General features: G+C 45.1%; 1 protein-coding gene across 2 annotated transcripts in view; it reads right to left on the bottom strand.

Moving 5' to 3' along the window:
• ace (angiotensin I converting enzyme (peptidyl-dipeptidase A) 1) overlaps positions 1 to 13,520 on the bottom strand; it is a 144,929-nt gene that overhangs the window by 36,107 nt on the left and 95,302 nt on the right. For both annotated transcript variants that reach the window (XM_052038907.1, XM_052038906.1), the window contains exons 18-20: positions 7,811 to 7,908; positions 4,187 to 4,356; positions 2,255 to 2,478 (exon numbers count right to left, since the gene is read on the bottom strand). In XM_052038907.1, coding sequence (XP_051894867.1) covers positions 2,255 to 2,478; positions 4,187 to 4,356; positions 7,811 to 7,908 — 492 coding nt within the window. The remainder of the gene's footprint in view (positions 1 to 2,254; positions 2,479 to 4,186; positions 4,357 to 7,810; positions 7,909 to 13,520) is intronic.

The following is a 13,520-nucleotide window of genomic DNA, read 5'->3' as shown; positions in this document are numbered from 1 at the left end:
AAGTTGGATGGCTGGAAGGGATATCAGCAAGTTTGTTACAATGATCTTGCTTCATTTATACTTAGAACAATTATGGAAAATTAAAACAGGGTTTATTGTTCTAAAACAAAAAAAACTGCACTTGCTGGAAATCATGGAAAATTTACAATGTATTCTGTCCACGGTGTCAACTGGAAACAAAAACAGAAACACTCATCTGGTCAGGCAGCATCTGTGAAGGAAGAAACCGAGATGATGTTTCAGGTCAATGACCCTTCAGCAGAATGGTGACTACAGCAGTGCCAAATGATTGGAAGACTGCTAATGTACAATTGTTTATAAAAGTAGAAAGGGTTAAATGGAGTACTGGCTGGCTTGTTATTTTAACAGTTGTGAATTATCATTTAAACCTTCAGCTGATGGAAGATCATCACCTGAAACAATAACTCTGTTTCTCGTTCCACAGATGCTGCCTGACCAGCTGAGTGTTTTTAGCACTTTCTATTTTTATTTCAGATTGTCAGTATCTGCAGTTATTTCCGTTTTGATTACTTGAAGGTAACTCGGTCTCAGATAATGAGTTGCATATAAGGAGTTCAATGGTGAAAGTGCCAATTCCAGAGCCTCTGGGATAACCAAGTACAAACAAGATTCTGGTAAGGCAAAATAGGGCAGCTCCGGTGAGTGCATTTGCATATAAACGAGGCTTGTTACAGACTCCTCATGGTGGGCTGGTCGACATAGGGAGACTGGTAAATTATGTCCAACATTGTCTTCTTCTTTTTCTTGTATGTATTAATGATTTAGACCTAAATGTGGGGGCATAATAAAGAAATTTGCAAATGATTCAGAAGATGTCTGTGTGGTTGACTGCAAGAAGGAGGGCTCTTGAACTGCAGGGAGGTATGGATGGTCTGAGCAGAGGAGTGGTGAAATAACTTTAACCCACAGAGGTGTGGGGTCCTGCATTTGGAGAGGAGTAACAACGAAAGGGAATGTACCAAATTGGAAGATATTGTGTGGTATACAGCAATAGAATGCTCATCCACAGATCCTCAAATGTAACAGGGCAGGTGAATAAGTTAGTTAAAAAGGCATGTGGGATGCTTTGCTTTATTAGTCAAGTGATAAAGTGTAAGAGCAGGGGTGGTGTGCTAGGACCGTATGCAGCACAAGTTAGATCATGGCTCAAGTACAATGTATGGTTAGGCCGCATCTGGAGTATTGCATTCAGTTCTGGTCTAGGAAGGATGTCGAGACTTTGAAAAGGGTGCAGAAGAAGTTTACCAGGATGCTGCCTGGATTAGAGGGCATGAGCCATAAGGAGAGGCTGGAAAGAACTTGGGTTGTTTCCTGTGGAGTGGCGGAGGCTGAGGGGAGACCTGATAGAGGTTTATGAAAGGCATAGAGAGCTGGTATCTTTTTTCCCAGGGTTTAAATGTCTAATACCAGAGGGCATGCATTTAAGGTGAGAGGGGGTAAATTCAAAGGAGATGTGTGGGGCAAGTTTTTTACACAGAGAGTGGTGGGTGCCGGAAATGCACTGCCAGGTGTGGTGGTACGATAGGGGCGTTCAAGAGGATCCTAGAATGTGCAGGAAATGGAAGGATATGGACATTGTGTAGGCAGAAGGGATTAGGTTAGTTGGGCATTTGATTATTAATTTAATTAGTTTGGCGCAACATTGTGAGCCAAAGGGTCTGTTCCTGTACTGTACTGTTCCATGGATAGTTGTGGTCACTACGTTACAGGAGAGTAGGGATTGCACTGGAGAGGATGCAGAGGAGATTCACAAGGACGTTGGCAGGACTGGGAAATGGTAGCTGTGAGGGAAGGTTGGAAAAGCTGGGGTTGTTTTCTGTGGAACAGATGACAAGAGGAGACTTAAGGGGCTTATTCAGAGTAAATAAGAAGGACCTATTTCCCTCATAAAGATGGGTCAAAACTTGAATTTGTTTTCCATCCTGAGGGTGGTGGGATCTGGAATTCACTGCCTGAAGGGGTGAGAGACAGCCAGAAACCTCCACCACATTTAACCTGTACCTGGATGTGTATTTGAGAAGCTGTGATGTACAGGGCTCAGGACCCAGTGCTGGAAGAAAAGATTCAGCTGGGTAGTTTTGTCTCGACCAGCACAGACACAATGGGCTGAAGGGCCTCCTCCTGTGTGATACATTTTCTATGCTTCCAATGGTTCACAGCTTAGCCAGATGCCAGCGAGCAACTAGCTCCCCCTGACCTCAAAGACATCCTGTAGTAAGAGTCTTGGGTTTACCTTTGTTGTTCTCCACCTTGCTGAGCAGCCCAATGCTGTGGAGGTGTGCGGGTGTGGATACTGACAGAGCCATTACATCACCGATGGCCTCGTGGAACCCAGGATTAGCACCTTCACGGAACGAGATGTGCAGGTCTTTGTACTGAAGGAAGTATTGGATGTGTCCCATTTCATGATGCACAGTCACCAGGTCATCCATGTTCACCACAGTGCACTGCTTAATTCTGGGAAAAGGATCAACAAGTATTGACAAGAAGAACTGAAAGGATGCTTTAGTATCTTCTGAGCAATTACCTGATTAGGAAATTATAACGGAGCACAGGAAGCATCCTCACACCAATGTGGCTCTCTGTGCCTGAAGCTGCTGAAGGGTTCAAGAGTAGCAGGGTTACTTACTGCCTTGGTGCTGGTCTGAACCCTAGTGCAGGGTTTAACGGAAGCACTGGACATACTCTTGCTCCCAGGGCAAATTGTACATGAGAAGGCAGGCCAGGGGATGTGGAGTTGTATTCTGACAGGGAAATGTGAAGCCAAGATGCCTTCAAGATCACGCACCAGGTATTATCCTTGTGCTAACCTGTAATAGCTGGCACAGTGGGTCCTGCTGGGGTCAGGGAAGCACAATCTTCATTTGGAATAAAGGTCAGAGAAGTGCTGGGATCCTGCTGGATCTCGCCAGTGACTAATTTGATGAAGAAGTGCTTCATCCTTCTTTTCTGATCAGAATTTCTTGCCTGCCCAAAAATGAGTTGGTGCTGCAGTTAAACAATTTCCAACACTTATCCCAATTCCTGAATAGAGCAGGTGTTTCAGACACCAAGGGGAAAGAGAAAGGATATTCTGTGTCTTGTCCTAACACAAACTGTATTTACCTTTTAAACATCGCATGGAGAGAGATTAGTTGTTCACTAGAACCTGTGGACGTCTACTTCCGTGACTCCACATAAGTGAAATGCTTGAGGAACAGCACCTCATCTTCCATCTGGGCACGTTGCAGCCTCTTAGACTCAATATTGAATTCTACAATTGCAGGTAACTTGATTTCTCGGTCTGTATCAGTCATCCGTACAGGATCGCAAGAGTCTGCAGAGGGTTGTAGACTCAACCAGCTCCGTCATGGGCACAACCCATCCCATCATTGACAACAACTTCAAGAGGCGTTGCCTCAAGAAGGCAGCCTCCATCACTGAGGACCCTCACCGTCTGGGACATGCCCTCTTCTCGTTACTACCATCGGGGAGGAGGTACAGGAGCCTGAAGACCCACACTCAACGATTCAGGAACAGCTTCTTCCCCTCTGCCATCTGATTTCTGAATGGTCCAGGAATCCATGAACACTACCTCGTTATTTCTCTTTTTTTTGCATTATTTATTCATTTTTGTAATTTATAGTAATTTTATGTCTTTGCGCTGCACTGCTGCCGCAAAACAACACATTTCACATCATCTAAATCAGCGATAGTAAATCTGATTCTGATTCTGATCCACCTGCGATATTGGCTAACCTTCTTTTTTAACTTTTTTTATCTCTCTGGGAGTGGAGGACATGCCCAACTGACCTGCTAGGTTTGTCCTCCTGCTCCGCATTCTGTACCTCCCACAATGTTTTGTCCACGTTCTCGCTCCCTAACTGCTCCCATTCATCCAATGACCGGATAACCTTGTTTGCAACTTATCCACATGGTCACCCCGGTTTTATCAGAGACATTCCGCTCCCCCAGCTCCCTGCAATTTACCAAGGTTCTTTTGTCTTCATTTCAGTTAACTCTCTGACCTGAAATGTTGACGGTTTCCGTCCTCACAGATGTGGTCTGACCTGCTGAGTATTTCTGTCATTTTCTGTTTTTGTTTCAGATTCCACTTATAAATCTCATCAATGTGTGATACAGCACATCCGAGCACCGCCATTTCTGCTCCTTGTCCGACACTAACCGGAAGTCCTTGCGGTTGTAGAAGTCCCAGGCGGAAGCGTGGCACACAACTTCTCGGTCCTTTGGCTTCTCGATCATCGACTTACTCCAGAACTCTCTCGGCATTGGGATGAGGCCAAGTGATTTGAAGAAATTATCTGATTCCTGAAACATTCTTAAAGGAGTCCATTTCTGTTCAAGAAAGAATCGGGTATTAAAGGCAATAGGGTCGGAAAGCCGAACAGCTCAGTGGTCCCTTTTCATCAGCCTGCTGGATGTCCATTTACAGTATTACAGAATATAGGATATCATCTTTCCAGGCCCTTTGTAAACAGCCCAACAACTGACAAGCACAGATGGAGTTAGGTGACAGCCTAAGCTACATAGAACATAGAACAGTACAGCACAGGAACAGGCCCTTCGGCCCACCACGTTGTGCTGAACTAATTAACTGAATGACACCTAATTCCTTCTGCCTGCAATGGGCCATATCCCTCCATTCATGTGCCTAAGAGCCTCTTAAATGCCTCTGTTGTATCTGCCTCCCCTGGCAGCCCATTCCAGGAACCCACCACTCTCTGTGTAAAATAATTTGCCCCGCACATCTCCTCTGAACTTTCTACGTCTCACCTTAAAGTCATGGCCTCCAGTACCAGGCAATTTGTCCCTGGGGAAAAAAGATACCGGCTGTCTACTCTGTCTATGCCTCTCATAATTTTATAAACTTCTATCAGGTCTCCCCTCAGCCTCCGCTGCCCCAGAGAAAACAACTCAAGTTTGTCCAACCTCTCCTTATATCCCATGCCCTCTAATCCGGGCAGCATCCTGGGAAACCTCTTCTGCACCCTCTCCAAAGCCTCCACATCCTTCCTGTAATGGGGTGACCAGAATTTAAAATGTCAAGTAACTGTGCAGTTGCCATGGTGTGGGCATTAGCTTTGGATTGCATTGTGCAATTAGATTGGAATCTCAGCCATGCAGGTAATGAGTTGTCATTTTGCGATGGATTGGTTTCGTTGGTACTGTTCAGAACAGCAGTAGGTCTGGACTCTCACTGCGATTAGACTGGGTTCTAAGAGCAGGGGTTGGATTGGGATCTGACTGTGCAGGTATTCAATTAGATATTGCTGTATGGGGTTTGACTTGGGATCTTCAGGGCTTCAAATGGGGTCCAACTGTGACATCTCACGGTGAAAGTATGGATTGGATTAGATTCAGCTCTCACTTTACAGGTGTTAAACTGTGATCTTGGTTGATTTGGGATCTCACGATGCGTGGGCTTGATTGGGATTTTGCTCTGTAGTGGTTAGATTGGGACCTTATTGTGTACGTTTGGATTGGGCCCTCCCCGAGTTGAGGTTGGAGAGTGGAGATTGTGCAGCTGGACGGGGTCTCACTGTAACTGGTTAACCTGGGGTCTGACTGTGCGATTGGGTTGTGATCTGATAGTGTGGGTCAGGAATGGGATCTTGCAGTGTAATTAGATTGGTTATGATATTGCAGTTGTTATATTGGTTATAATATATTTGTTATAATATTTGGCAAGAGTAGGTTTAGGATGTCACTGTATGATTGATTTAGATCCTGCTGTGTGAATAGATTTGGGGCTCACCGTGCAGGGGTGTGATGGTTGTAATAGGACGTCCCCATGCATGGATTGTATTGAGATCTCGCCATGTGATTGTGTTGGGATTTCAATGTGCAGTGGCTGCGTTGGGATCTCAATGTCCATGCGATGGTTTGTGATTGGCCAAACGGTGAGTGGATTGGGATCTCAGAGTGCATTGTTTCATTTGGGATCTAACTGAGCATGGATAGGATTGGGATCCCACCATGCAGATGTTGGATTGTATGGGATCTCAGTCTGTGGGCTTTGGGTGGGATCCTACCATGCATTGTTTGGATCGATATCACACTGGGTGATTCACCTGGGTTCTCACTGTCCAGGGTTTGAACTGTAAGGTGACTGTGCTGGGGACGGGTTGGGATTTCATTGAACATGAGTTGGATACTACCTCAGTGAATGGATTGGATGTGGATCTCTTTGCACAGGGATTGGGTGGGATCTCTCTGCAGAGAGATTGGGTGTGGATCTCTGCACAGGGATCGAGTGTGGATCTCTGCACAGGGATTGGATGTGGATCTCTCTGTGATTAGATAGCCAGCTCACTATGCATGAATTGAATTTGGATTATACTTTGTGCATTGGTGGGATTGAGATCTTACTGTGCAGAGTTAGAATGGGGTTGCCATGTGCAGGGTTTGGATTGTGTTCTTCCTGTGCAATTTGATTGGCATCCCACTGTGCAGGTGTCCATTTGGGATCTTACAGTGCATAGGTTGGAGTGTGGCCTCATTGTTCAGCATGTGGTTTGAGACAATGTGATTAGGTTGTCATCTGTCTGTGGAGGTGTTGAATTGGGATCACACTGTGCGTGTAGACAGGCATCTAACTTTGCAGGGCTTGTTCTGGGTGCTCACTGTGTGAGGGTTGATTTGGAATGTTACTTTATAGTTGTGAGACTGTGACCTTATTGTACTGGATGGGACTGAGACCTCACTGGGCAAGGGTTAGACTGGGATCGCACGGTGCTGCAGTTAATTGGGATAGTACTGTGTGCAGTGGCTATGGAATTCACTGAACAAGCATAGAATTGGGATTGGACTATGTAGTGGTTGGATTGTGATCTGCTGGTGCAGGGATCAGAATGTGATCTTACTCTCCAAGGCTTGTGGATGGGCTCACACTGTGAGGGGGATGGCTTGTGGATTCACAGGGCTCTGATTGCCAGCTCACTGTGTATGGGTTAGCTGGGAATGTCACTGTGGAGGAGTCAGACTGGGATCATGCTGCATGGACATCTGATCTCACTGTACAGGAATTTCAATGGCAACTCACTGTAGGGGGTTGAATTGAGATCTTACTGTGCAGGTGTTTGTTTGGGATCTTGCTGTGCAGATTTTGGTTGGGATCTTACTGTGCATATCATTGATTGGGACCACGGTGGTGTAGCGGTTAGTGTAACGTTTTACAGCGCCAGCGACCCGGGTTCAATTCTGGCCACTGTCTGTAAGGAGTTTGTACGTTCTCCCCATGTCTGCGTGGGTTTCCTCCGGGTGCTCCGGTTTCCTCCCACATTCCAAAGATGTACGGGTTAGGAAGTTGTGGGCATGCTATGTTGGTGCTGGAAGTGTGGCGACACTTGCGGGCTGCCCCCAGCATATTCCATGCAAGAAAGATACATTTCACTGTGTGTTTCAATGTACATGTGACTAACAAAGAAATCTGTTCTTATCTTATTGTGCATGTGTTGATCTGGGATCTTGCTTTGCAGGTGTTTGGTTGGGATCCCACCGTGCGTGTATTGTGTTGGGATCTTGCTGTGCAGGTGTTTGGTTGGGATCCCACTGTGCATGTAATAGGTTGGGATCTTGCTGTGCAGGTGTTTGGGTGGGATCTTACCGTGCAGTATTAGATTGGGATCTTACTGTGCAGGTGTATCGGTGTAGGAATGGATTGTGATCTTTGGCACCCTGGCTTACACTGCAGTCACTTTGTGTGGCTGTTGCTTTAGTGAGACCACATTTTACAGACCACAATTCACTTCCTCCAGCAGTCAAACTGAAATGCCCTCATCAGACTGACCTGTTTGATCATTTCAGGTGTGGCATCAACATGGCTGGCATTGGGATAGGGCGTCAGCAGATTGTAGATATTAATCCATGACTGGGCCCACATGTTACCTGGCGGTGTAGAAAGATAACATTAACCACAAACAATATCCAGAAAGTCTCACTATGCATCTGTTCAGACGTCTGCGCAAACTCCTCGTTATCAGCTCAGAACGTCAGCAGTAACTGTCGTGGGACCAACGTTGCCTTCTGGCCTGTCACTGTGGCACTGTCTTGGGGCTGAGAGTTTGGTGCTTCAGGCCTTTTTCATGAGCTCAAAATCTAATTTATTTTCCCAGCGTAGTACTGAGGGTGTGCTACAATACCCTGTGGATATGATATGGAACCAATGTCTAGTTACCCACCAGAGGATTTAAAACTCTCTACGGTATTAAATCAATCTTGAATGTACCTCTCCAGGGTTTCCTGAGTGGGCTATCCACCAGTAAAGACTGCATTACGGATTTAATTAAACTGTGGAATTTGGAAAACTGAAACTATAGCAGGGGATGCTAGAAACCTTCAGCAGGTCAGGCAGCAAGACCTGACCTGCTGAAGGCATCTTTTCTCGATGCTGCCCACATTGCTGAATAGTTCCAGTGCTTTTTATTTTTCACAGTATCACAGAAAAGTCACAAAGAGGGAGACCTTCGGCCCATCATGTCTGTGCTAGTTGAAAACAAACTACCCAGCTGAAGCCCACCATCCAGCACCGGATCCTTAGCCCTGCAGGTCACCACTCTTCAGATACACATCCCAGCACGGTTTAAGTGTGATGAGGATGTCTGCTTCCTCATAATTTCCTTCTAACATTCCTTATTTCCCTTATAAGATCCTCATCTTCCCTCTAATCCTTATACCAGTTATATACGTTCTTGACCCCTCTTATAAGGGAAATTGATCCTTCATATTTATTCTGGGTCACAAAGTCCTGGAGGTTTACAGCACAGAACACGCCCTTCGGCCCACCATGTCCATGCTGACCTTCTCGCCCATCTACGCAAACCCCATTTGCTTGCAATAGGTCCCTCATTAACTTCACACACCTCAATTAACTCAGCCTCCTCGGCTCCACAGAAAACAATTCCAGTCTATTCAGTCTTTCCTCATAGTACAGTCCTTGTAATGTCCTGGTGAATTCCCTCCACAACTTCTCCTGTGCAGTCACATCATTCCTGTGATGTTTCGACCAGAACTACATGCAGTGCTCAAGCTGTGGTATAACTGGATTTGTGCACAGTTCCACCATAACTTTCCTACTCTGCTTTATGGCTAATAAAGGAAAGCATCCTGTACTCCTCTGAAAGCACCTTACTGATGTCCGTATCTTCCCATTTAATGCACGTTCCCTTGTTGCATCACCTCACAGTTCCCCATATGTCTCTGTGGAACCCTACTGGTAACTGTCTTCCAGTTGGAAAGCTTTGTAACATCCATGTCGACTTCATAAAAAGGAATGTGCCTATCTATCCTGTCCATTCCCTTCTCAAAAAATTCAAACAAGTTAGTCCGTCACAACTTTCCTTTAATTGATGCATGTTGTCCGTCTTTGAATAATCTGCACCTTTTCTAAATAAAATCTCAGAACTGATACCAAAAACTTGTTCTCTATCAAAGTTAAACCAATTGGCCTTTAGTTAACTGGTTTACCCCTTCTGACTTTTTATTTGGCAGGGAGCGAGGAAAGATTATTGGATTAAATTGCATTTATTTCAATGCTAGAGGCCTGACGGGTAAGGTGGATGAACTCAGGGCATGGGACTGGGATATTATAGTCATTATGGAAACATGGCTAAGGCAGGGACAGCTAATTCTTCCAGGTGCCACAGGTGGGACAGAGATGGAGGAAAGAGAGGACGGGGAGTTGCACTTCTGATTAGGAGAACGTCACGGCAGTAGTCTGAGATGAAATTATTGAGGAGGAGCAGAAGATAAGAAGAGGATGATGACCTTGTTGGGATTGTACTATAGGTCCCCGAATAGTCAATGGGAATTAGAGGAACAAATAGAGGAGATTGTGGAAAATTGCAAGAATAATCGGATTGTCATAACAGGAGATTTTAACTTTCCTAATATAGACTGGGACTGCTGTAGTGCTCAGAGCTTAGATGAGGTGGAATTTGTTAAGTGTGTTCAGGAAAGTTTCCTCGTACAATATATTGAAGGCCCTAGCAGGGAGAGGGCAAAGCTTGATCTGCTCTTGGGAAATGGGGCAGGACAAGTGACTGAGGTGTCAGTGGGGGAGCACATTGGGACCGGTGATGTATTAGTTTTAAATTAGCTATGGGAAGGGACAGATCTGGTCCACAAGTTCAAGTTCTAAACTGGGGCAAGGCAAATATTGATGGTATTAGACAGGAACTTAAGTTGATTGGAGTAAGTTGATTGGAGTAGGTTGTTTGCAGACAAAGGGATGTCTAGTTAGTGGGAGGCTTTTAAAAGTGATGTATTGAGAGTTCAAGGTCTGCATGTTCCTGTTAGAGTGAAGGGAAAGGCTGGCAGGAGTAGAGAACCATGGATAACAAGGGATATTGAGGCCCTGACCAGGAAAAAGAAGGAGGCATGGGTCAGGTACAGGCAGCTGGGATCGTGAACCCCAGGAGGAGTATCGGGGTTGCAGGAGAATACTTAAGAAGGAAATCAGAAGGGCATAAAGGGGCATGAGCTAGCTTTGGAAGAGAAGATTAAGGAGAATCCAAAGAGATTTTATAAGTATATTAATGGAAAAAATGTAACTAGGGAGAGAATAGGACCCCTCAAAGACCAAAGTGGACAGCTATGTGTAGAGCCACAGGAGGTGGGCAATATCCTCAATGAATATTTCTCCTCTGTTTTTACCCTGGAGAAGGATGTGAAGACTTCAGACCTTGAGGTGGTTAATGGGGAGGTCTTGGGAATAGTCTGCATTACAGCAGAGGTGGTATTGGATGTCTTAAAACGAATGAAGGTAGATAAATCTCCAGGGCCTGATTAGGTATATCCAAGAACACTGTGGGAAGCTAGAGAAGAAATTGCGGGACCCCTGGCTGAGATGTATGCACCATCATTAGTGATGGGTGAAGTGCCAGAAGACTGGGGGGAGGCGAATGTTGTGCCTTTATTTAAGAAGGGCGGCAAAGAAAAACCTGGGAGGTATAGACCAGTAAGCCAAACATCTGTGGTGGGTAAGTTACTGGAATGGATTCTGAGGGATAAGATATACAAGCATTTGGAAGGACAGGGGTTGATTAGGGACAGTCAGCATGGCTTTGTCCGTGGGACATCACTTCTCATGAATTTGATTGAGTTTTTTGAAGAAGTAGCCAAGAAGGTCGATGAGGGCAGGGTGGTAGGTGTAGTCTAATATGGACTTCAGTAAGGCCTTTGACAAGGTTCTGCATGGTAGGTTGTTATGGAAAGTTAGATCACATGGGATCCAGGGAGAGCTGGCTAATTGGATGCAGAATTGGCTTGATGGTAGGAAGCAGAGTGTGATGGTGGAAGGTTGTTTCTCAGACTGGAGGCCTGTGACTAGTGGTGTCCCCCAGGGGTCAGTGCTGGGCCCATTGCTATTTGTCATCCATATCAATGATCTGGATAAGAATGTACAAGGCATAGTTAGTAAATTTGCAGATGACACTAAAATAGGTGGCATTGTAGACAGTGAAGATGGTTCTCAGGATTTACAGAGGGACCTTGATCAGCTGGGTACGTGGGCTGAGGAATGGCAAATGGAGTTTAATACAGATAAGTGTGAGGTGTGGTATTTTGGGAAGATATATGAGTGTAGGACTTTCACAGTGAACCATAGGGCCCTGGAGAGTGTTATAGAACAGAAGGACCTAGGAGTACAAGTACATGGTTCATGGTGTCACAGGTAGGCAGGGTGGTGAAGAAAAGTTTTGGTATGCTGGTCTTCATCAGTCAGGGTATTAATTATAGAAGCTGGGATGTTATGTTGCAGTTGTTGATGGTGCACTTGGAGAATTGTGTTCAGTTTTGGTTGCCCTACTATAGGAAAGATGCCATTAAGCTGGAAAGAGTGCAGAGGAGAATTACAAGGATGTTGCCAGGATTCGAGGGACTGAGTTATAGAGAGAGGTTGAGCAGGTTGGGACTTTATTCACTGGAGTGCAGGAGAATGAGGAGTGATCTTATAAAGGTGCATAAAATCATGAAGGTATAGATATGGTGAATGCGCACAGCGTTCTTCCCAGGATTGGGGAATCAAGAACTAGAGGGCATAGGTTTGAAAGGGGAGAGATTTAATAAGAACCTGAGGGACAATTTTTTCACTGAAAGAGTGATCAATATATGGAATGAGCTGCCAGACGAAGTGATTGAAGTAGGTACATTAACAACATTTAAAAGGCACTTGGACGGGTACATGGATAAGAAAGTTGAGAGGGATAGGAGCCAAACGTGGGGAAATAGGATGATCCCAGATGGGAATCTTGGTTGGCCTGGACCAGCTGAGGTGAAGGGCCTGATTCTACGCTGTATGACTCAATGACTCTATTTAATTATGAAATGTCAGCAGTCCTCTAGTTCTCTGGCACCATGATTGTCAGAGCTCTGTGATTTCCTCCCTTGCTCCTTTTAACAGACTGATATATATATATATTCCAACACTTCCCAATACTTTAACATAGTCACAGGGTCATAGACCATAGAGTTATACAGCATGGAAACAGGCTCTTTGGCCCAACTCGTCTATAACGACCAAGTTATCTGCCTGAGCTAGTCTTATTCTCCCCCCTTATGCCCATATCCCTCTGAACCTTTTCTATCCATGTACCTGTCTCAATGTCTTTTAAAAGTTGTAATTGTATCTGCCTCCACAGCTTCCTCTGGCAGCCCCTTCCATATACCCATTACCCTCTGTGTGAAAGAGTTGCCCTTCAGGTCACTTTTAAATCTTTTCCCTCTCATCTTAAACCTGCGCCCTCTAGTTTTAGACTCCCCTAGCATGGGATAAAGACTATGAACTTCCACTTTATCTCCGTCCCTCATGATTTTATACACCTCTAGAAGGTCATTTGTGTTACAAGGGAAAATGTCCCAGCCTATCCAACCTCTCCTTATGACTCAAGCCCTCCAATCCTGGCAACTCCCTTGTGAATCTCTTCTGCACCCTTTCCAGCTTATTGGCATCCTTCCTAAACCCAGGCGACCAGAACTGTGCATAGTACGGTCTCACCAACATCTCGTGCACCCGTAACATGACATCTCAGATCTTGTACTCAGTGCCCTGACTGATGAAGGCAAGCATGTCAAATGTTTTCTTCACCACCCTGTCTACCTGTGCATCATCCCTTGTTTGTAAAGACAGGTGCAGGGTCCTGCACATAACCTTCATCCCCACAGACGAGTCAGATTTGCATTTTCTAATTGTCCTAATAGGAGTTCACAGAGTTTCTTCCTCTTCCACTGTAGTGGTATTGGTATTGGTTTATTATTGTCACTTGTACCGAGGTACAGTGAAAAACTTGTCTTGCATACCAATCGTACAGGTCAATTCATTACACAGTGCAGTTACATTGAGTTAGTACAGAGTGCATTGAGGTAGTACAGGTAAAAACAATAACAGTACAGAGTAAATTTCACAGCTACAGAGAAAGTGCAGTGCAATAAGGTGCAACATCACAACAAGGTAGATCGTGAGGTCATGCCTTGTACAAATTAAACATCACTTTCTTAAGTTT

Source organism: Pristis pectinata, chromosome 25 (assembly GCF_009764475.1).
Source record: "Pristis pectinata isolate sPriPec2 chromosome 25, sPriPec2.1.pri, whole genome shotgun sequence".
In the NCBI taxonomy this organism is placed as follows: Eukaryota; Metazoa; Chordata; class Chondrichthyes; order Rhinopristiformes; family Pristidae; genus Pristis; species Pristis pectinata.
The sequence above is the reverse complement of the archived record's forward strand: the minus strand, read 5'-3'. Positions and strand labels throughout refer to the sequence as shown.